Raw genomic sequence first — 24410 nt, 5'->3', positions numbered from 1 at the left:
GGCTTTGGTAACTGGACTCTTCTAGGCTCCCCCACAGGGCATGGCCAGCTGGTGGGTTTTCCTGTGTGGCAGACCCATCCTAGTGTACCTGCTCCTGCAAGCCTTTGATCTTTTCTTCCGGCGACTGCTGCACCAGTTCTGATATCATTTAGTATGGTCCGTTGCTTTTCTAAGCTCCCAAGAGGCCACCTTCCCCAACACGTTAGACCCAGGGAGCTTGCCAAGGTGCTAATTCTGTGTCACAAGAGAATGTCCCCGTAACCAGTGGGCTGTCCCTCATCCAGCTTTATATTCCACACTCCTTGCCCCAGTGCCCTCGGACCACTCCCACGTATGCTTCTAGTCCTATCTGTGTCCATGTTAGCCTGGGCCTGCACACCTTTGGCATAAAAATCCGCGTGCCACCCCCCCCACCCCCCCCTTAGCAGGCCTAGCGGGCCCCAAGTGAATAATGCTGAGATTTGACCCTAATTATGGTCTACGGCCATGGGGGAAGACGGAAGATGGGCAGGTCCTTTGCAGGGCAAGCATTGTCTTGTAAGGAGCTTGTCTTGTGTGAGAGCGCTGTGTCACCTGTCTTCAAGGAGAGGGAGTCGAGGGACTCTGGGGTTCATGGTTCTCCAGTGAGTATACAAAGATGTCCCCTTCTCAAGCCTTAGAGGCCACTCTTTCCCCATCAGAGCCCTGACTTTGCCTTCATAGACTTACCTGGGCTAAGAGCACAGCCTTCTTTTTGTCCTCCACTCCTTGAAGTGAGGTCCTGTGGCTGCAGGAAATGGCGGTCTTTAAAATTTGCCAAAGGAGGCTGACTGCCTGTCCTGCTTGGCTTTAAATTGTTGACTGCTGTGTCCGAGACTTCTTCCCGTTTTGGTGAATGGATGGATCTTAATAATAGCCACCCACTTCTACGGTTTTATCGAAACAATTTCACTTGCACTTCCCGTAAGCCAGCCAGTGGTACACTTACCATAACACGCCAGGGACCGTGTCGGGGGGTGGGTCCTCCTTGCCATCTGGCTGGTAGGTAACCTACCCCCAACTTGCACCCGCAGAGTCCGCTTCCTTAGGCAGCTGCCGATACCAGCTTCTCTGGAAACAAACGTGAGACGGAGACCTTTGTGACATCTGTTTATTGAAGGAAGGCTGTCCTGAGAACGGGGACAGCAGAAGCCAGATGGGGCAGGGGAGCAAAACTGAACAACGGTGGGGTCTTGGTAGACACTCGCTTCGGCCTGGTTCCTTGGGAAGCTTTGGAAGACAAGTTGGGTCACAGCGTCGCCCTACCTTGAGGCAAGGGGCCTGGCCTTTCGTATGCCCTGCCCAGGTGTCGCTGGTTGCTGACTGCCCTGTGGTGGTCTGATGAAGGGGAAGTCCAGGGCACTTTCTTGGACCAGGAGGCTCTGGTTCCTGATTCCTGGCGAAGGAGCCGCAGTGGGCTGTCAGTGGCCAACATTCTCAGCAGCTGGAGAGTGGGAATGCCGGGAGGGAGTGGAGGCGGGTGTTAGAGCGTCACTGCACCCCCCATTCTCACTTCAGCCCTTGGTTGGTTTTTTTTTTCTCGCTTCTTAATTGAATAGCACATCTTGGAGATCATTCTGGATCTGTTTACATGGGGCTGGCTTGTCCTTTTAAAATTATGCTTCTGGGGGCGTCCGGGTGGCTCAGTCGGTTGAGCGTCCGACTTCCGCTCAGGTCATCATCTCACGGTTTGTGAGTTCGAGCCCCGCGTCGGGCTCTGTGCTGACAGCTCGGGGCCTGGAGCCTGTTTCAGTTTCTGTGTCTCCCTCTCTCTCTGCTCCTCCCCTGCTCACACACTGTCTCTCTCTCAAAAATAAAGATTAAAAAAAATTTTTTAAATAAAAGTAAAAATTATGCTTCCTGAAGTATAACAGATAACACTGAAAGGTAACATCGTATGTACACCTGATTTTCACAAGCCCACACACCTCTATGACCAGCATCCAGATCAAGAACTAGAACAGGGCCAGCCTCCCAGAAGCTGCCCCGATACCCCTTCCTATCACTACCTGTAACTCAGCCTGGCCACTATCCTCTCTTCTTTCCTGATTTGATCTTTATGTCAGTGGAACCGTGCATATGGCCCTTTTATGTCTGCTTCCTTTCACTCAATGTTTGTGAGATGTGCTCACCTCATTGCATGTAGCGATTATGCTTGTTGCATGTGTGTTTCCTGTGTGAGTACACCACAGTTTATCCACCCTACGGTTTACAGCATTCGGCCGTCTGTTCTGGGCTGTCGCGAATAGTGCCGTTGTGACCATCCCATTGTGTGTATTTTGTTGCGCACGTGGACCCACGTCTGTTCCGAGTATACCTGGGATGGGCATTGCCAGGGCACGGGAGGACGCTGTTGTGCATAACTGCTGAACCGTTTCCCAAAGCTGTTTTGACACCAATTTTACTCCAACCAGCGTGGTTTAGAAATCTCCAGCACCTCGTATTTTCTCTTTCTCATTCTGGTGGGTGTGTAGAATTAATTTTCTTTTTCTTTTTTCTTTATTTATTTTGAGAGAGAGAGAGAAAGCACAAATCGGTAAACAGTGGGGGGGGGGGGGGCTCAGAGAGAGAGAGAGAGAGGGAGAGAGAGAGAATCCCAAGCAGCCTGCACGCTGTCAGCACAGAGCCCAGAGCGGGGCTTCATCTCATGAACTGAGAGATCACGTCTTGAGCTGAAATCAAGAGTTGGACACTTAACCAACTGAGCCACCCACGTGCCCCAAGAATTAATTTTCATTTTCCTGATGACTCATGAGGACGGGCACCTTTATGTTTGTTTATTGGCCATTTGGATTCCTCCTTTGTGAAGTGTGCGTTCAAATCTTTTCCATTAGCTTATCTGCTTTTTCTACGAGGTCATCTGCTTTTTCTTTCTTGGTAAGGAAATACTAAGAAAATAGGAGTCCTTTCTCAGATAGATGTGTGTAAATATATGTTTATATTTACAAAGTCTCTGCTTGCCTTTCATTCTCCCTTTCTTTTAATTTATGTATTTTAACTGAGATATAATTGACGTATGACACTGTGTAAGTTTAAGGTACGCAGTGTGTTGATCTGATATATTTTTATATTGCAGTATGATTGTAGCTTTAGCTAGTATCTCTATCAGGTCACATAATTATTTCCTTTGTGTGCAAAGAACCCTAACCTCAACCCTAACCCAAGACCAGCCTAGGTCTTGAGCACTTCCTGCAGAATTCAGTAAAACTTCAGTCTTTTGCAAGGCCCAAATAACTCAGTGTGAGGTCAAGCCAGATCTGACAGGAAGAATATTCTACTGAAACTCAAGCTTCTTAGCCTAGCAGAATTTTCTTACTCATCTATATCCAGTTCCAGCCACAGTAATTCACGTTTTCCTTTAACACCAGAAATTCATCTAAGCCGGAAGGAAACCTAGTTGTGTCTAATGCTGTGCAGTCAGGGAAGAGGAAGCTGGGAGGTTTACACAGGGACGGTTTAAAATGAGGCCTTTGTTTTTGGACTTTAAAGAGCGGCTCCCCCTCCCACCAGGATGTGTCCTGCTCTCAGGAGACCATGTGTAGGCTTCTCAAGCTGCAGTGAATTTTCTTGCCCTTTGTAAGCCTCAGACCCTGGGTTCTCCCTCCTAGCATACGCAAAAGGGTCATAAGGCAACTGAACACACAGCGTTGTGTGCGAGTTGGAAGAGGCCTTTGGCTATTTTATGTAAGTGTTGTAAAGAATATGTCTTGTCATTCTGGAAAGGGCAAAACTATAGGGATAGAAAACAGATCAGTGGTTGCCAGGGCCTGGGGGTGCAGGGAGGGGGTGCCCACGGAAGGGCATGAAGAAACATTTAGGGGTGGTGGAAATGTTCTGTATCTTGATTATGATGGTGGTTATACAACTGTATGTGTTTGTCAAAATTCATAGAACTGCATACTGAAAAGGGTGAATTTTACTTTTGATGTAAATCATATCTCAATAAGCCTGACTTTTTTTTTTTTTTTTTAACATTTATTTATTATTGAGAGACAAAGAGAGACAGAGCATGAGCGTGGGAGGGGTAGAGAGAGGGGGAGACACAGAATCCGAAGCAGGCTCCAGGCTCCCAGCTGTCAGCACGGAGCCCGATGAGGGGCTTGAACTCACAGACCGTGAGATCATGACCTGAGCTTAACTGACTCAGCCACCTTGGCGCCCCAATAAGCCTGACTTTAAAAAAGAATATATCTTGGAAGGGAGCGGGGGTTCACAGATATGCCAGCGTTCTCTCTGAGGCCTGGTCTCCACGTAGCTCAGGGAGCCCCTGTTTGTGGACAGGCACCATGGAGAGGCACAGATCCCAGTGTGGTGGTGGGAGGGGTGGGAGGTCAGCCTGGCTTTTGCACGGTCAGCCCTCAGTCACGGGCGGCCCTCGGTCACGCGCAGTCCTCGGTCACGGGCGGCCCTCGGTCACAGCCATTAATCCCAGCTCCCCAGCAACGGGTGCATGTGTCTCGCTGCAGGACAGAATCTGTTCGTCCCAGACCTGTGCTTTGTTTTCTTCATTGGTTCATGACTGTTTGGGGTCATGCTGCAGAAGTCCTGTGTGTTCGGCCGCCAGGGCCACAGCAAGAGGAGAGCTTGCCTAACTCTCATTTTACTTTAGCCAGTGTCTTCTTCCATTTCCGTCTAATCACGAGCTGAGAACCTCAAGGAGCCTACCAGTCACTGTGGTAGGAACTTCCGTACCTCCCTGGGAGTTTGCTCTTCCCAGGAGTTAGAATTCCAATAGAGTAAGTGGCACATTTAGAATAATTCTCCTGGGTCACAACAAAGTGAGATGCATCCTAACTGTATTTACTCCGAGTGCTTCGGGATTCACAGTTAAGAGAGGGAGATTGAGTTGCCGACGTTTCATTTGTACGTTCTTTTTTCTTTTTTTTTTTTTAATTTTTTTTTCAACGTTTATTTATTTTTGGGACAGAGAGAGACAGAGCATGAGCGGGGGAGGGGCGGAGAGAGAGGGAGACACAGAACCGGAAACAGGCTCCAGGCTCTGAGCTGTCAGCACAGAGCCCGACGCGGGGCTCGAACTCACGGACCGCGAGATCGTGACCTGGCTGAAGTCGGACGCTTAACCGACTGCGCCACCCAGGCGCCCCTGTACGTTCTTTTTTCTAAGCACAAGCGTACCTCGTTTTATTGTGCTTCTTTATTGCACTTGGCACACGTTGAGTTTTTTATAAATAAATTGAAGGTTTGTGGCAACCCTGCGTCGAGCACATTCCAACAGCATTGGTTCACTTCATGTCTCTGTCACATTTTGGTAATTCTTACAATATTCCAAACTTTTCCATTAGTATATTTGCTGTGGTGATCTGGGATAAGTGATTATGACTTACCGAAAGCTCAGAAGATGGTTAGCATTCTTTAGCAATAAAATACTTTTAAATTAAGGTATGTACATCATTTGTTTTTGTTTTTGTTTTTTTACACAGAATGCTATTCCATGTTTAAGAGACTACAGCATAGTGTGAACATCATTTTTATATGCACTGGGAAACCAAAATATTCGTTTGACTTGCTTTATTGCAGCATTCTGGACCCGAACCCACAATCTCTCCGAAGTATGCCTGTGTCCACAATTGTATCACAGGTAGAATTCTTTAAAGAAGAGACAGTATTATCACTAACAGTGATCGCTAATGATCACCAGTATTTTCATAGCACTGTATGATTTTTAAAACATTTCTTATTTGATTTTAATCGCCCTAGGAGATGGACAGGGCTGTAAATCCCATTTTACAGACGAGGAAACTGAGGCCGAGACGATAAATTACTCACCCGAGGTCTCACTTATCAATAAGTGCGAGAACCGAGGCACGAAACCGGGTCTCCCAGCTCCTGGTGTTGCCATCAGTTCGTTAAATAATTTCATTTTCCTTCTCCAGTCTTGCACACAGTTCACTGGCAGGACCGGAGGGTCTTAACGCCTCATTAAACTTAATAAACGTTGCCCCACAAACCTTTTTTAAAAAACACGTGGCCGTGCGCGTTGTCCAGTTATTTTGTGAACACCGTTTGTGCCAGCCTGCCACGTAGCCTGAGGGGCAAATGTTCAGAATCCTGAGAGCCACCGTGGACACATGCTTTTCTGAAGATCTCTCTCTTGTATTCGTTCTACAGATCCCTCCTCCTGTCTTGTCCGTGTTCTGGTCTAATCACTCTGGGCCATACAAAGACAACTCTAACATGGATTTCTCCCTCCAGTTTATAATCTCGCAGGAAGAGCAGACACAGACCACACAGAGAGGACGTGATCGTGAATTGTACAGTTTCACAGAAGCCCTGAGAAAGGCGCTTTATGACATCAGCGTTGCGGACTTGGAAAGTGCCACTAAAGCGCTCGAACTTGTGGTTTGTTGTTTAATGCCGTTTCTTGACAAACCAGAGTGCTAAGAACTGCTGTGGTATTCGGCAGTGAAACTAAAGCCTCTGTGTTGGAGGAATTTCCTCGAAATTTCTTTGAAACCTACTGAAGCCAAGCGTACACACTCTCACCTCTGTTTCCTGTTGTCATCGTCCACCCCACCTTACGGGAAACTATGCTTCTTGTTGTTGTATTTCAAAGAAAAATTTGGTTGATTTTTTCAGCTTTTAAAGGGATGCATAGTGGCCTTATTTTGTCATGAAGCTGTTCCACAAATTCTATAAAAGTCAAAGGCTTCTGAGTCAAACAACAGTTGGTTACACGTACATACCAGCATCCCTAAGGAGCACGCTCTCTGCATTCTCTCAAGCGGCCTACCAGGTCAATCACATAAAATAGCCCTGATTATTACAGAAGTCAGTCAGACATAGGCTTTATCTATAGAAGGAACACTGATAAGCAAGGTTTGCAGTAAAGGTTGCTCTAAGAATAGAATAGAATGTAGTTCCTAGCCATATGTTCTACTCACTAAAATGTTAAATGCTATAAACACTAGCAGTGTATATCGTCAGCCTTAAAAATAAAACATAGTATTTATTTAATGTTTATTAATGTTTTTTAATGTTTATTTATTTTGGAGAGAGAAAAAGAGAGCACCAGCAGGGGAGGGGCAGAGAGAGAGGGAGACACAGAATCCGAAGCAGCCTCCGGGCTCCGAGCCGTCAGCACAGAACCTGGTGCGGGGCTTGAACTCACGAACCACGAGACCATGACCTGAGCCGAAGTCGGACACTCAACCGACTGAGCCACCCAGGCGCCCCCCAAAATAAATAATATTTTTTAAAAGAAAGATGGGGCGCCTGGGTGGCGCAGTCGGTTAAGCGTCCGACTTCAGCCAGGTCACGATCTCGCGGTCCGTGAGTTCGAGCCCCGCGTCGGGCTCTGGGCTGATGGCTCAGAGCCTGGAGCCTGTTTCCGATTCTGTGTCTCCCTCTCTCTCTGCCCCTCCCCCGTTCATGCTCTGTCTCTCTCTGTCCCAAAAATAAATAAACGTTGAAAATAAAAAATAAAAAAAATAAAAAAAAAAGAAAGAGAACACGCAGTGAGCCTAAGCACTTCATAGAAGTAATGATAATAATAAATACCTGTGGGCAGAGTTTACTGTCTACAAAACTATCTCACAGTTAATAGCTAAGCTATTGTCTCCTGGCCCCTAACCACCCCAGAGGCTGGGACTGGCGTCCAGGGGTCCTGTTTCTCCGTTGCCCGCTGCTCCCTGCCAGGCTCTACCAACAGGGAGCGCTGGAAGGGCTGGAGGAAGAGAAGGGCCCACCTCAAAAGTCTAGTAGGGATTGCGTTGAATCTGCAGATTGCTTTGGGTAACGTGGACTTTTTGACGATATTAATTCTTCCAATCCATGAGCATGGGATATCTGTCTTGCAGTCTGTGTCATCTTCAATTTCTTTCTGTCAGCTATATCCAAAAAGAAGAAGGAGTCTGAGCCCAGCTTCACAGGGCCTCTGGGATCTGATCACCCCCACTCTCTCCTCTGTTCTCCCAGCCCTTAGGGGAGGTAGCTGCTTCCTGAGGTCACCCTCTGTCAGCTCAGGGTCCCCTTCTCGTGTTTTAGTTCTCCAGTGCCTGTTTAACCCGTGCCTTAGAATAGATTCTCTCTGTTAAAGTAACCAGTGTGGTTTCTGTTTTCCTAATCTGCCCTTGATGAATACAGCCTTTAATGTCACAAATTGTGAGGCATATTTTACTGGTGAGGGATGGAGACTTACTTAAGTAAAGTACAGTGATTTATCTGAAAGTACACAACCAGTAGTACACGAGCCAGGACCTGCACCTTCCACTTTGAGATCCTCTGCTTTCCATTTGTGTGTTTATTTATTTATTTATTTGAGAGAGAGAGAGAGAGAGAGAGAGAGAGAGAGAGAGAGAGCGCACATGCGCACATGAGCGGAGGAGGGACTGAGAAAGAAGGGGACAGAGGATCCAAAGCAGGCTCTACACTGACAGCAGAGACCCTGATGTGGGGCTCAAACTCAAACCGTGAGATCATGACCTGAGCTGAAGGCAGAGGCTTAACTGACTGAGCCACCCAGGTGCCACCTGAACTTATTTAAAAAAAATAATTTTATCCTGGGGCGTCTGGGTGGCTTAGTCGGTTCCGTGTCCGACTTTGGCTCAGGTCATAATCGTACGGTTCGTGAGTTCAAGCCCCGCCCTGGGCTTGGTGCCGTCAGTGTGGAGCCGGCTTGGGATCCTCTGTCTCTTCCTCTCTCTGCCTGTCTCTCCCCCACTCGCTCTCTCAAAAATAAACATTTGTTTAAGAAATAATTTTATGTTTACAGAAGAATTGTAAAGGTAGTGGAGAATTCCCTTCCTCCAGCTTCTGCTACTGTTAACCTCTTACACACCACGGTACATTTATCCCAACTAAAAGTTAGCATAGGTACATTACTATTTTAAACTACAGACTTTACCCAGCTTTCTTTTCACACACATAAAAAAAACACAAAACAAAAAACCCTACAGACTTTATTAGGACCACCCCAGTTTTTCCATGTCTCTTTTCCGTTCCCAAATCTAATCCGGGATCCCACATCACCTTTGGTTGTCACCTCTCATCTGTGACAGCGTCTTAGTGTTTCCTTATTTCTCACGACCGTGACAATTTTGAGATGTACCGTTAGATATTCTCTAGAACTTTCCTTGGTTTGGGTTTTCTGGTAATTAGACCAAGGCTGCAGATTTGGGGCAAGAGTACCACAGAGGGAAGTGCTCCTCTGATCACATCACCTCAGAGGTACCTGATAGCTCATGACTTACTACTGGCGATGGTGGCCTTGATCACTTGGTCCAAGTGGGATCTGTCAGGTTTACCCACTATACGCCTTTCCTTTTCCATAATTTATTTGTTAGCCAGCCACTAAATCCTCTTGCTGTACGTTTGACTGCCCACTTAATTATGGGGCCGTGCTTTCCGAACAGATTATTATCCGGCGCTTAAAGGATCTCTGTGTTCATGGCCGCGAATTACAAGCCTAGGAGTCAGATTCGTGGCGTTAGGGGATGCGATGGTGTAGTGCTTCTTGGGGAATTATTATCCATTGTATCCATCTTTGTGTCTCACCATGGTTCAACTTGGAACTTGGCCGTCTTTAGTCTCAGGAAGCTTTTGGTTAACACTAGGCCACCTATTTATTCTTGATGAACTGGAATCACCTCTGACAAGCCCTGAAATACAATCAGAAGCTCAGGGTCTTCACAGCATGCAGGAAATCGGTAAAAAGAGGGAGAGCCATAGAGACACGGTTGCTGGGAATAGGAAAATTGGAAACGTTAAAGCATGCGGCTGAAGAAGTGGAGATTTGCAAGAACAGGCTGAGAGATGACAGACACGGAGAGGTGCAGAGATCTCTGGTAGGAGGCCAAGGAAGGGACGGGGACGGATCCCACGAAGAGAGGGAAGCCAGTGACAAAAATCGAACTTTAGGCCGGACTCTGAACATGGTTTATTGTAATATGTGCATTTTGTCTCCGAGACTCACCATCCAGGACAATAGTTACAGTCCTAGCTGCTAGATTTCACTATATACAGTACTTAAATGAGCTTAGACTTTCACATGAGCCAAATAAAGTAGTTCAGTTGGGTCATGGAACCTTGGGTATTCACTGCTACTAAGGAGTGACTGAAGAATAATCCGAGCTCTCACAACTTTTGGAACTTTAGCAGGGCAACATGGAGCTCTTCACCTTGTCAAATTAGCTGCAGACTACAGATCGTAATGTTAATAACTTACAAATTAAAACCATCAGACATGAGCTATAGATTTTTATTGCATGCTATTTTGTTCGAATTATATGGGGTTTCCATATCTTGTGGTTAGCTAAAGAAAATAAAATCTCATTAGGGTCACCGATTCAGAGTAATGGCGTTCTTCCTAGGGCTATATCTGTGAATAGATAGCCTCGCCAAAGTCTCCAGACCGCACCAGGGATGAGAATCCTGTAACTGATTGGCTTATAAACTTAACTATTTCCGTATTTCATACTGTTATTTTTTCAAGCAAGAGCATATTTTCTTTCCAGGAATGTGAGAAGAGACTTGACAACTCTTGTGATTAACCTTGGACCTCATTTATATAGTTTTAGAGTCAGTATATTTCAGTGGGGGCACAGAAAGACAGCAGAGCAGTTTACAGTTTTTTGGTTTTGCTTTTTTTTTTTATGTTTATTTTTTATTCATTCATTCATTTATTTATTTATTTGAGAGAGAGCACGGGGGAGGGGCAGAGAGAGAGGGGGACAGAGGATCCGAAGCAGGCTCCACACTGACAGCAGAGAGTCTGATGCAGGGCTCGAACTCAAGAAACATGAGATCATGACCTGAGCCACAGTCAGACACTTAACTAACTGAGCCACCCAGGCGCCCCAGTTTTTTGTTTTTTGAAATATGGAACGAGGAAGGCTTTGTTCCTCTTGCCCTTCTTAGGGATTGGCCTCTTGAAAATGCCTGTTTCAAAATGACTGGAAAACGAGGAGCCTGGGTGGCTCAGTCCGTTAAGCGTCCCAAGTTCGGCTCAGGTCATGATCTCACAATTGGGGAGTTTAAGCCCCGCATCAGGCTCTGTGCTGACAGTGAGGAGCCTGCTTGGGATTCTGTCTCCCTCTCTCTCTGCCTCTTGCCCACGTGCACATGCTGTCTCTAAAAATAAGGAAGTAAACATTTTTAAAAAATGACCAGAAAACTAGCATTTGGTGGCATTAGAGCGTTCATATGCTTCATTGGGGGAGAAATACCCCAAAATACCTATTTCAGCTAATACTGCTGCTTGCCTCTTTGGACACATTCTTCACATACAGTGTCAGGCATCTCAAAATCTCTTGCTTACAAGTGGATTCTTATTTGTGAGCTGGGTTATGAGTCTTCTGACCAGATGCAATCCGGAAGTCAGGCGTCTGGAATGGAGTGCTTGTCTGAAAGTAGTTTCTCTGGCCATTAGTCATTATTTACCAACTTGCCTGGAGGGAAAAGATGACTGTGTCTGCTTTAATGAAAGCACTACTACTTCCCTTTTAACCCCCCTTAAAATGAGCTGGCGTTAGGCAAAACCCTATATATCTAAAAACAGCTCATCCTCAGGAAGGTACTTTTATTTTAGGAGCACAGTAGGATTGGGTTGTGCTTTATCCTGATCCTTCCCGGGAAGGGGCCTGGTTTTGGCGAGGGCTTTCTGTCAGTGGGGAACTGAAAGTCGAGTAGGTTTCATTTGTCACCAAAGCAGTACATAGCAATGGTCACTGACCTACATCCGTGTGGTTTCATGGTGGATGCTTTACTCTGCAGTGGATTTTCCATGTTTTTCTTATCACCGGTTAGAGGGATTGGAGAGACTTGGTTAATTGGGCACACTCATACTAGGGTTTAAATATTTTGGGAAAGGTCAACATAAGATGTGATGTCACATGGCCATGCCATTGGTCCTGTGTGCTTCCTGCCAGGAGACCTTGCAAAAGAGTTACCGGACTATAAATAGGCTGCCTTCTTGGACTGATTCCTTTGGTAACCAACCCTGAACACAGAGCATCTTTGTGTTAAGGTCATCGTGTGACACCCTCTTGGTGTGTCCCTCACATTTCTGATATAAGCGAAAAGAGTGTCTTGTACGTTGTCAGCTTTGTGATCGCCAGTCTTTCTACACCGGTGATTGACTCCCCACGAGGGTTGGATGGGAGATTCGTGAAAAGGGGTTTTTAACAGTTGTGAATATAGCTTATTTGATGCTCTGGTCTATAGCAGGGACAATACAGTCTGTCTCAGCGCTGCAGCTGGTAAATAGGCAAATTCATTTCAGAGCACTCAAGCCGAGACTAAACTGTTCTCCCCTGACACCGATCTAAGAAAATGTTCTAAAGCATCGCAATTCTAAAAATACCCACTGGTGAGTCTAGGACACACTACACATCTGAGAAGAGGGGAAATAGCGAAAGCTGAGAACATAAGCAGACATCAAATAAAAAGGAGGTGACATTTACATATAAAAATCCAAAAAATCTATAAAAGACAGGGTTTCTGTAGTGCTGTAAAGGAGTTATTCGTCTGACCCCAGATGTCGGTTTCCATAGTAACTATTACTTGATCCTTTAGTACAAATATTACAAGACTGCTAATATATTAAATGAGTTCTTTTCTATTTTAATCATAGAAGATTGGCTAAAATAATATCCTCTCTCTTTGGAAGCAGGTTTTTGGCATTTGGGGCCTTTGCTTTCCTAAATAAAAACTGCATTAGTGCATTTTAATTTGCTTTTCTCCCCCACCTTTTTTCTTCCCAATTTTTTTCTTTTTTCTATTAAGATTCCTTCCAAGGAATGTTCATGGCATCACTGTAATAGTGAAAACTAGAAACAGACCAAGTGTTCATTAGTGAACGATTAGTGACTAAGTCATGGCATGAGGTAGACTTCTCTCAAAGAACCCCAGGGCCCCTTGGAACAATTCCGGGGATCAGAGAAAAACACAAGATTAACCTGGAATATCTTGTGGTACCAGAAAGTAAGGAAGTGCTCAGAAAACAATGGGGGCATGTCAAAGGACACAGTAACCACCTTGAAGGAGCCCCCCCACAGCCAAATCTGGGAGGCTGTATGCATCTGATCAGGCCTAAATCTAACAGTAAACGTTAGCAAATTATGTACTTAAAAACTTTTTTATTGAAGTTAATTACTTATTTTTATGAATGGCTATAGCCCTTTTTATAGACTACTGGGAATTGCCTTATAATTTACAAGTAAAATAAGATATTCTATTACCTTATATGCCTTGTGACCATATTTTCTACGACAAATGTGTGCATCCGTTGGGGTGGTTTAACAAAATACTTGAAAATTAGAATGGTTTAGAAGTCTAGGATATATGGTTGATACACACACACATATATACGTGTGTATACTTTGTACGTATACACACACACACACACACACACACTCACACACCCAGCAACTCCTGCTTCTGTTGAGTCTAAACTGGCAGTTCCACATTTGGTCACTAGGTGGCACTTGGCCAGCGTAAGGCTAACGTAAAAGGAAACTGATGAACACCAGGATAAAAGGCCAAAGAGGAACTTGCTCAGGATTCACAGGGAACCCTGATTGGCAGTCCCCTGGGGCTCATTGAAAGGGTTCATTTGGCTGAGCCTGTACCATACTCCTATCCTGGACATGAGGTGTTTGGGATTTAAATTATTCTGAGATTTGGTCTTATTTCAGTGCAGAAGCCGCAGGCCAGTGAGCACAGTGGCCCAGCAAAAGCTGTCACAGCTCTGGGCCCCTTACAAGCAGGACCAGGAAAGGTGTGCCGGGTCCCTCATTGAATCCCAGGCCTAGCACGGAGTACTCAGGATGAAGCGAGAGTATTGAATGGATGGGTACCCGTCTTTGTGCTTTGAAAATAGTTTAGAGGAACCCACTGTGCTCTAGAAATATCTCTCAGTGCCATGCGTCTGAGCACCTCGGGCAGGAGAGGAGCAGTGACTGCCTCTGCTGTGGCCGCCATACCCTGAATGTACATTTGTGTCTCCTGCAGGTGCTGTTAGATCTTACAAACAAAAGGAGTTTGTCATGCTGTGCTCCAAGAAAGCTTTTCTCTGAGAAGACCTTAGATACTCCTGTTAGAATTTAAAAGGAGTATGGCATTAGGTATGCTTTTGTATGTACTGCTGGCTAAGTAAGCGTAAGGACGTAATCCAGCGTTTCGACTATAACTTGCAGAACCTGAACAGGATGCGGTACCTTCTGCAATGAGTGTTTAACTGTCAGGCTCTCTACACTCTGCTCAGGTTCCTAGAATACTCCCGGGATCAGAACAACCCATAGACTTGCCCTGCACTAGCTGAGGCAGCTACAAGAGAAAGAACCAGAACTCTTGGTTCTGGGTTCAAATCCTGATTCTGCTATTAGGCCTGGATCTTCAGTCATCATACAATCTTTTGAATCTCAGTTTCTTTATCTGCAAAGTGAGGATGTTAATACTGACTTTCTTCATTTATCCCATCAACCGGCATAATTTTTGAGTTCCTCCGGGACTTTACAATCTGGTGTGCATGGCAAACACGTCTCCCAGTGTTGAGCCTATTGAATAAAAATGTATTTATTTTATTTTTTTTTTTTTTTTAATTTTTTTTTTTTCAACGTTTATTTATTTTTGGGACAGAGAGAAACAGAGCATGAACGGGGGAGGGGCAGAGAGAGAGGGAGACACAGAATCGGAAACAGGCTCCAGGCTCTGAGCCATCAGCCCAGAGCCCGACGCGGGCCTCGAACTCACGGACCGCGAGATCGTGACCTGGCTGAAGTCGGACGCTTAACCGACTGCGCCACCCAGGCGCCCCTAAAAATGTATTTAAACTGGGGACGGATGGTGGCGATGGAAGCACGGCATGTGAATGTACTTGAGGCCACCAAACCGTGTACTTAGAATGGTGAAGGTGAAAGTTTTCATGTTATGTGTATTTTACCACAAGTAAAGTAAAATGAAAAACAAAATATCCAAAGAACCCAGCATGATCCTGGCACATCGTAGACTCAGGATCCACTCTAACCATCCATTGAGTTCGGGAGTGAGTGGTGACAAGGAAGACCACTAGATACAAGTACCCTGGCACAGTTAGCCCAGTCAGTGGGAAGAAATGGCCTTTCCTGTCTTGGACAAAGCATGCCACCAGGCCCACCGAGGGAGGAAGACTGTCGAGCCTCTGCAGGGCATGTCCTGACTTCTTGCCTCAAGCTCAAGATGGGCGTATGGAATGCCTTCCTGTTCCTCAGGCATCATCCTGGAGTACATCAACTGAACAGCCTCACGAAGGACGCCTAAGTGCATTTTCTGGGATTCTGCTTCACTTTTCATAACGAAGACAGGGTTTAGGTAAAGACTAGTGGACAAAGAATTAAGTTTGGTCTGGTCAGGGACTGATGGACAAAACCTCTGAGGTCAGTACCTTTATGACCGAGAATTGAGGCTCAGGGATTATTCGAGGTGGAGGACGGAGAGCACTAGTTTTTCTTTTTCACTTTCCTTTTGTTTTTCTTTTTTTGGGGGTATAGAGGGTAAGCAGTGAAGAAAGAAGGAAGAATCGCCTTTTTTTTCTTTTTTTTAAACTCAGGAGTTATGGATAACTCCCAAGTACCTGTGCAAATGAATATGATTAACTTTGCTACTCCAGAAAAAAATTTTAATCCCAAAGTCATTTATTTTGGCTTTAGAATAGACTAGCACTTGTGTCGGATTTTCTCGCCTAATTACTTTTTGCTTAAGCTTGTTTTAAAATTGTTTTAAATTCCTTTAGTGTGACAGCCTAGGGAAGTGGGGGGGGGGGGGGGAGGGGAACAGGCCACAGATAGGATCTGAACTAGAATTGAAGCTTTCCTATAGAAAAGCCCCCTCATACGCTGCCAGTGGGAGAGCAAAATTGGAATCAGCTTTCTGGAAAACAATTTGGCAAAATATTTTTTAAAGTCTTCAAAATATGCTTACTCTTTGATGCACTAATTCCACTTCTAGGAATTTGTCCTAAAGAAGTAATCAAACAAGCATGCAGCAATGTAGGGACAAGGCACTCACCACAACATTTGTATCGGCAAAAACAAAAAATAAAGGAAGAAGAAGAAAAAGTAAAGCCAATGGAAAGCATTGAATAATATGGAATTGGTCAAAGAAAGTACGGTGCTGTCTCTGATGTGTGTAGTCACAATGGCAGATTGATTATAGACTTTAAAAGTCTATAGGGTTAGGGTTAGGGTTAGGGTTACCGCATCTTTCTAAATGAAAAACGGAAAAAATTAGTGGGCACGGCTGCACAGATATCTCTGCACAGAAACAGTGCAGAGATACAGAGATGGGTGGGTAAGTAGACAGAGAGATGGACCGATGGATGAGTGAGGGGATAGATGCCTGTCTGGAGAGACATATTCTGCAGTGTTAACTTTGGTGTTGCTGAGTGCTGAAATTATGGCTGATTTTGTAGTTTTTGTGTGTTTTTCAGATTTTCTGCTTGAACACGTATTGCTTTATAATTAGAAAAGCCAACCACCCTGTATTTTAAAAGAATACATGTTTAACGTATCCATGAAAAACTAAAATGTTGCTATCTAACCACCCACAAGGTGGGTAATCTGAAGGCGCATGATTGTAGACTGAATGTATTTTCTTAAGGGTCCCATTTCATACAAGTGAATTATCAGCAGTCATACTGAATACATAAAATCACACGTACCGCGGGTTAAATTACGTTTCCCAAGAAAAAGAGCCACATTCAGCAAAAACCTGTGAAGGCACAATTAGAGTATAATGTGGGTATCCTATTTTCTGATCCCAGCACTAGGAGGTAGACTGTTAGGAGTACCACAGTTTGGCCAAGCTACAGAGACTGGTGGGTTTTCTGTGAATTATATGTAAAAAAACGTATATTGTCCAGGTAACACTAGAACAGTCATTCTTAACTGTCTGAAAGCAAGTCTCGCTTAACGTTTCTCCTGTTTTCCCTTTCTTATCACATTATCATCATACAGAACTCCAAATCCAGCCCTCTAAATGGGGCAAGAGTGAAAGCGTAAGGTAAATGACAGGCAAGCACAGACCTCTTAGGACCCCAAAATAGCTCTTGGCTCACATTTTAAAGGAGTCTGCTTTATATAACCAGCTGCAGGGAAAATTTGTTCTTCACTGTTTGCAGCCTCAGCTCTGTACACAGGATGGGCTTCTCTTTTATTTACGGTCCCTAAATCCTGAAGACACCATGTGGCTTCACTGAGGGAAAAACCTCGCAGGTCTGGCTCCCTGTCGTCTTAGGTCAGATGGAAAAGCCTTTTGTGATTAACTCGGCCACAGTATGTCCTTTGGTATTTGGAACTTCAGTGAGAGTTTTTATTAGTTACTCACATTTTGAATCCTGACTCAAATGAGCTGCATCTAATGGAAAAAGCAGAGAAATCTCGCCCTTTTGACGCCAAATCGAATCCCCGTTCTACCACTAGCTGTGACCTTGGGCAAGTTCGCTTAACATGTCAGGTCTGGGTGTCCTCACTTAGTTAGGAGAGTGGCGCCTTCCCATCTCACCTCCCAAAGCTGTTGTTTGACAGCCTTGAAGCTGTGTACCAGCCGGGGACAGTGACTGGTCTCTATAAACATGCTGCCTTCTCACTTTGCTTCCGACAGTTTCCTTACGCCGCCCCACCTCCCCAAGAACCTGTGAAGACTCTGAGAAGCCTGATCAACATCCGAAAGGACACACTAAGACTTGTAAAGTAAGTTCCCCTGGGGCCGGGGCTCAGGCCCGGTTCTAGGTGCGGAGCAGCTCCCCTCCCCCACTTCTCAAGAGACTAGCAGAGCAGTTTGCTGCCAGACCCAGAGTCTCATTCCCCTGGCCTCAAGGATATGAACTGCCCTGGCAGTGATCGAGCAGCCCCTGTCCACGTAGATTAGGTCTTCCCGCATCCAGATTGTTCAGAACTTTATGTGAGCGTCTGTGTTTATGAAAGACTTTCCCCTTTCCCAGAAGCAGTCTTTATTCTTGTTTTATGATAAAAAAATATATGTATATATTGGAGCGCCTGGGTGGCTCAGTCAGTTAAGTGTCCGGAGCCTCTTATCTCGGCTCAGATCATGATCTCGTGGTTCATGAGTTTGAGCTCCTGACAGCAAAGAGCCTGTCTGGAATTCTCTCTCCCTCCCTCTCTTCCTCTACCCCACTCGTGCTCGCTGTCTCTTAGTTTTTTTTTTTTAATGCTTATTTATTTTTGAGAGAGAGGAAGAGACAGAGCACAAGCGGGGTAGGGGCAGAGAAAGAGGGAAACCCAGAATCTGAAGCAGACTCCAGGCTCTGAACTGCGAGCACAGAAGCCGACGTGGGGCTCAAACCCATGAACCGTGAGATCATGACCTGAGCCGGTCGGACACTTAACCGACTGAGCCACCCAGGCGCCTCTATCTCTCTCAAAATAAATAAATAAATAAAATTATTGAGGGGGAAAAAGTGAATCTTGCAGCTACCTCAGCAAGCTTGTGAAAAAATGGGATATTTGCAGTTGGAATATAAAAGCATTATTTTATTGCTTATATTTACTTTTCAATTTATTCTTCATCTCATGTGTCCTTCCTCAGAGGAACTGCTTGTGTCCTTGTCTGGTTGGCTAATCATCATCATCATTATTAAGTATCTTCAACATTTACCTTCTCTGTACAGTCCGTAAGATAGTGTAATTTTTACACCGATGCTGCCCTCCAGGTACAATGCTAATCTGATGCCCACTGGTCCCCTGGGAAGACAGCTTTGGCTAGGGCAAATCACAGATCTCAGGTTTTTCTGAACGGACAAGGAAGATGACTCATGAGTCCATTTTATGCCCGTATAGGTCAGTCCTGTTAGCAGTAGGAAGTTTTATTTCTGATCATTGTTTTTAAGATGTAACTCATATGCTGTACAATTTGCCCATTTAAAGTGTGCAATTCAGTGGTTTTTAGTATATTCAGGGTTGTGCAGTCATCACCACCATCTAATTTTAGCACATTTTCATCACCTCCAAAAGAGACCCTGAACTCACTGGTGGTGACTCCACATTTCCCCTGAAACCCCTCTTTCAGGCCTAAGCAACCACTAATTTTTTTTTTTTTTTTAATTTTTTTTTTCAACGTTTATTCATTTTTGGGACAGAGAGAGACAGAGCATGAACGGGGGAGGGGCAGAGAGAGAGGGAGACACAGAATCGGAAACAGGCTCCAGGCTCTGAGCCATCAGCCCAGAGCCTGATGCGGGGCTCGAACTCACGGACCGCGAGATCGTGACCTGGCTGAAGTCGGACGCTTGACCGACTGCGCCACCCAGGCGCCCCATGCAACCACTAATTTACTTCTGTGTTTCTCTCCTGATTTGTATACAGTATTTCATTTGTCCCTGAAGTTCTGACTGCTTCCCCAGCGATTTCCCCAGCCCTGGAGTCAACTCTGGGGACCAGGCAGCCAAGGAGGTGCTTGCTCTGTGCGCGGAGCAGCCTGCAGGCGGGTGCTCACCCTCCGTGGGGCAGCTCCCGCCGCAGCAGAGTGGATCGCGGCCCGTGAGCCCTCGGGAGCCAGCGGCTGTCGGCCGCTCTCTCCTCTTTCTCTCACCCTATAAGTCCTTTCCCGTCCGTCCCGTAACGTAGAGAGCGACACCACACTTTACCTTTAATGGCTCTTGTCAGAATTCAGCAAGATAATAGGAAGAAAACACCTGCTGTTCAATAAATATTAAGGTGAAGGGTGTTTTGGGTCTGTTTTTCTGAGATTATGAGAATAGGGTAAATACTGATTCACAGATTTCCAGGTAAAAATGGAGGATTCAACATCTTTCGCTTTCTGTCAAAACCCACTAATAAGTGTATTTTCAAAAGCATAAATCCAGTGGCGCCTGGGTGGCTCAGTCCGTTAAGCTTCTGACTCTTGGTTTCAGCTCAAGTCATGATCTCACGGTTTGTGGGATGGAGCCCCGCATGGGCTCTGTGCTGACAGTGCAGAGCCTGCTTGGGATTCCTTCTCTTTGACTCTCTCTCTGCCCCATCCCTGCTCATGCTCTCTCTTTCCCTCTCAGAATAAATAAATAAACATTTTTTTCAAAAGCATAAATCCTGGGGCGCCTGGGTGGCTCAGTCGGTCAAGCGTCTGACTTCGGCTCAGGTCATGATCTTGCGGTTTGTGAGTTCGAGCCCCGCATCGAGCTCTGTGCTGACAGCTCGGAGCCTGGAGCCTGCTTCAGATTCTGTGTCTCCCTCTCCCCCTGCCCCTCCCCTGCTTGCACTCTGTCTCTCAAAAATAAACGTTAACTTTTTTTTTAATAAAAAAAGGAATTTTAAAAAGCATAAATCCAGAAGAAGTGGGGGAATGGGAGAGGAGTAACTGCAAAAACTAAACCTCTCGGTTTAGAGGCTGGGACAAATGGTAAGAGTTAAATAATGCAGCAGGCCTGTGAAATCAGGATCCCAAGTGAGCCGAAGGAAAAGCTGAGAATCACCCAGTGGAACTGTGACCCCCCCCCCCCCCCACCAAAGGCTCAGGAAATGGCAGCACCAGGACCTCTGGATATCGAGGTACAAGGCTAACATGAAGAGCATTGGTGGGAAGCCTGCTCAAGAGGCGGTCAGATCCTCTCTTTGCCACACAGCCAGAGCTGCCCTCTGCACACCCTGGCAGAAGGCTGGCAGGCGATTCTCAGTGAAAAGTTAAAACAGACACCCTGTGGACTTGGGAGACCCAGGGACAGCGAAAGTTGGACTCAGTGCTAAAGATGGGGGTCAAGGGAATTTAGGCACAGTGGATGCTGAACCCTCCAGCCTGCCCACCACCCAACACTGTCTGCACCCAGAATGCTGGCTGCCAGGCCCTGGTCCAAAGAGAGGAACACTGTCTCTGAGGAGCAGGACCCTCCCAGATGGGAAGACCAAAGAGACTGGCCTTGGAGATTCCTCCAAAGACCCGGATTGGTCCCTGGGGAAGCCCAGGGTCCCCAAACCCCACCACGCATTCAGAGTTCCAACCGGAGATTTAATTTCTTAAATATGAGCAGACAACCAAAGATTCCTAGATGCATAGGGAGTGCCTATAATATGAAAGACGGTGGCAAGGGGCGCCTGGGGGGCTCAGTTGGTTAAGTGTCCGACTCTCGAACTCAGCTCCAATCTTGATCTCAGGGTCCTAAGTTCAAGCCCTGAGTTAGGCTCCACATCCAGCGTGGAGCCTACTTAAAGACAAAAGAGGGGCGCCTGGGTGGCTCAGTCAGTTAGGCATCTGACTTTGGCTCAGGTCATGATCTCACGGTTGGTGGGTTCAAGCCCTGCCTCGGGCTCTGTGCTGACAGCTTGGAGCCTGGAACCTGCCTCAGATTCTGTGTCTCTCTCTCGCTCTGCTCCTACCCCACTCATGCTCTGTTTCTGTCTCAAAAATAAATAAACATTGGGGTGCCTGGGTGGCGCAGTCGGTTAAGCGTCCGACTTCAGCCAGGTCGCGATCTCGCGGTCCGTGAGTTCGAGCCCCGCGTCGGGCTCTGGGCTGATGGCTCAGAGCCTGGAGCCTGTTTCCGATTCTGTGTCTCCCTCTCTCTCTGCCCCTCCCCCGTTCATGCTCTGTCTCTCTCTGTCTCAAAAAAATAAATAAATAAATAAATAAATAAACGTTGAAAAAAAAATTAAGAAAAAAAAATAAATAAACATTAAAAAAATACAAAATATAGGGGCCAAACAAACCAACAGGAAAAAATATAACTAAGTGGAAATAACTGCAGGAAGAGAAAAAGCTCATCTGTAGCCTCAGAGACAGTAGATGCTGTCTTATTTCATGGACGCAATGACAGGCCATTTAGGAAATAAACAAGACTCAAAAACAGCAGAAATGAAAATGTCAATAGAATGGAGGAAGAAAAGTTGAAATTTTCTAGAAAGTGGGCCAAAAAGGTTGAGATACAGCAAATAGAAGAAGAAAGATCCAAAGCATAGAGTGCCAGTTTAGAAGGTGTCATATCCAATAATGGTTCTAGGAAGAGAACAGAGACTATAGAAGGAAGGAAATCATCATTAATGGCATAACTAATTTAAGAAAATTTCCCAGAACCAGAGGGCATGAGTTTCTGAATCGAACGGACCACTGGAGGGGCGCCTGGGTGGCTGAATCGATTAAGGGTCTGACTTCAGCTCAGGTCTTGATCTCACCATTCACAGGTTCAAGCCCCGTGTCAGGCTCTGTGCTGACAGCTCAGAACCTGGATCCGGCTTCCGATTTTGTGTTTCCCCATCTCTGCCCTTCCCCCACTCATGTTCTGTCTCTCTCTTTCTCAAAAATAAACATTTGAAAAAATTAAAAAAAAAGGACTACTGGAGTGTTGAGTTCAATGTATGATAAGGCAGAGATTATATATCAGAGGGAAAAGGGCCAGCAGTTGGAATGGCTTCTTGAGGCGGTGCTAGACGCTGGAGGATGATGCAGCAATGTTTTCAAATGGCTTTTTAATTTTTTTTTTTTCAACGTTTATTTATTTTTGGGACAGAGAGAGACAGAGCATGAACGGGGGAGGGGCAGAGAGAGAGGGAGACACAGAATTGGAAACAGGCTCCAGGCTCTGAGCCATCAGCCCAGAGCCCGACGCGGGGCTCGAACTCACGGACCGCGAGATCGTGACCTGGCTGAAGTCGGACGCTTAACCGACTGCGCCACCCAGGCGCCCCTCAAATGGCTTTTTAGAAGTATTTATGACCCAGCACTCTTTATTCAACCAAATAATCTTTTCGTTTTTCAGTGTATTTATTTATTTTGAGAGAGAGAGAGCGAAAGAGAGAGAAGAGAGCACGCAAGCAGGGAAGGGGCAGAGAGAAGGAGAGGCAGGATCCCAAGCCGCAGGCTCCGCGCCATCAGTGCAGAGCCTGATGCGGGGCTCAAATTCACAAACTGTGAGATCATGACCTGAGCTGAGATCCAGAGTCGGACGCTTAACCGACTGCCCCACCCAGGCGCCCCTCAACCAAACTTTTAGTGTGGTGTGACTAGACTAAAATCTCTCAAAAAGTTGATCCCTCCAACACGTCCTTTTTCAGGAGGCTAGTGGAAGAGGTGCTCTGCCACAGTGAAAGCGTGCCCCAAGGAAGAAGAAGCCAGGAGATGCAGGAAAGAGGTGGAGGGGACTTCCCGGGGTAACGGGGGGAGGGTGGCTCTGGGTGGTTGCACCCAGGCACAGAGGGCCTGGGGTCCAGGTAGGACCCCCCTCAAGAAGACAAAATGCATGGAACATCCGGCACTTCTGGACATGGAGAGATTTAGACGGATGGCCAGCAGAGGGCTAGGGTCTGAATTAGTGAGAAAGTACCTAGAAAACCGAGCGACTGAAAGAGAAATGAGCACAAACTCTTAAGAAAAAGGGAAAGAAAAATACTCAGAGATTACTCTGTGGCTAAGCCGGGAACCACGTCCGTATAATCACAGTAAGACAGACGCGGATGTGCTGAACTAGCAGAATCGAGATAGAGCGTACTGGGGGGTGGGGGGTGGGTGCTACATATGGGGCAGCGCGAGGAAAGAGAAAGAAATCCTGGTTCCCATAGTACGAAGTCAGCGGCTAGCACCTGGAACTGAAGAGTCCGGAATGATCCACGTGGGGTGCCTGGGTGGCTCAGTCGGTTAAGTGTCCGACTTCGGCTCAAGTCACCATCTCACCGTTCATGGGTTCGAGCCCCTCGTCAGGCTCTGTGCTGACAGCTTAAAGCCTAGAGTCTGCTTTGGATTCTGTGTCTCCCTCTCTGTCTGTCCCTCCCCTGTTTGTGCTCTGTGTCTGTGTCTGTCTCTGTCTCAAAAATAAAAATAAAAACATTTAAAAAAAGAAAAAGGATAATCTAAGCATGTTGTATAGAAAATAGGTAAATGCGACAATGATCAGCTAAACGTGGTAAAGATTGTCTCTGAAGAGGGGGAAAGGAGGGGGGAGGGCCTGCTATGATAGTAACAAGCCCCGTGGAAACGAAGCTATGTGATTAGTAACTTCGATTACAACAAAACTAAAGAAAAAAAAAAAAAAAGGTCTGGCAAATGCACAAATGTTCATTATAGCACCGCAAAACATCAGAAGTCACCTAAATGCCCAACAGCAGTGCTCACGGGGTGTTCAGCCATCACTCGAAATGAAGGTGCAGGCCTAAGTTTCCGACCCTGGAGAGAAGCTCACGATGTATGAAGTGTAAAAATTTGTAAAAGATAAATTGAAAACTGGTTTGCGAGCTCCCAAATGCCACGTCTTTCTGGTTTTCTAGGTGTGCCGAGGAAGTGAAGACCCTGGGAGAAGAGGCAGGCAGAGCTAAAGTCCACTACAATGTGGAGTTCACCTTTGACACTGACGCTCGGGTGGCCATCACCATCTACTATCAGGCCACGGAAGAGTTCCAGAACGGGATTGCCAGGTAAGAACGAGAGGCCAGGTGAGCCACATCTCTCCCAGACAGGCGAGC

At 46.1% G+C, this 24410-nt stretch overlaps 1 protein-coding gene across 5 annotated transcripts in view; it reads left to right on the top strand.

The window, feature by feature from the left end:
- RNF157 (ring finger protein 157) overlaps positions 1 to 24410 on the top strand; it is an 83363-nt gene that overhangs the window by 36308 nt on the left and 22645 nt on the right. For all 5 annotated transcript variants that reach the window (XM_045489690.1, XM_045489688.1, XM_045489691.1 and 2 more), the window contains exons 3-4: positions 17614 to 17702; positions 24216 to 24362. In XM_045489690.1, coding sequence (XP_045345646.1) covers positions 17614 to 17702; positions 24216 to 24362 — 236 coding nt within the window. The remainder of the gene's footprint in view (positions 1 to 17613; positions 17703 to 24215; positions 24363 to 24410) is intronic.

This window comes from Leopardus geoffroyi, chromosome E1 (genome assembly GCF_018350155.1).
Source record: "Leopardus geoffroyi isolate Oge1 chromosome E1, O.geoffroyi_Oge1_pat1.0, whole genome shotgun sequence".
Taxonomy (NCBI): Eukaryota; Metazoa; Chordata; class Mammalia; order Carnivora; family Felidae; genus Leopardus; species Leopardus geoffroyi.
This window is presented reverse-complemented; position numbering and strand designations above follow the sequence as displayed.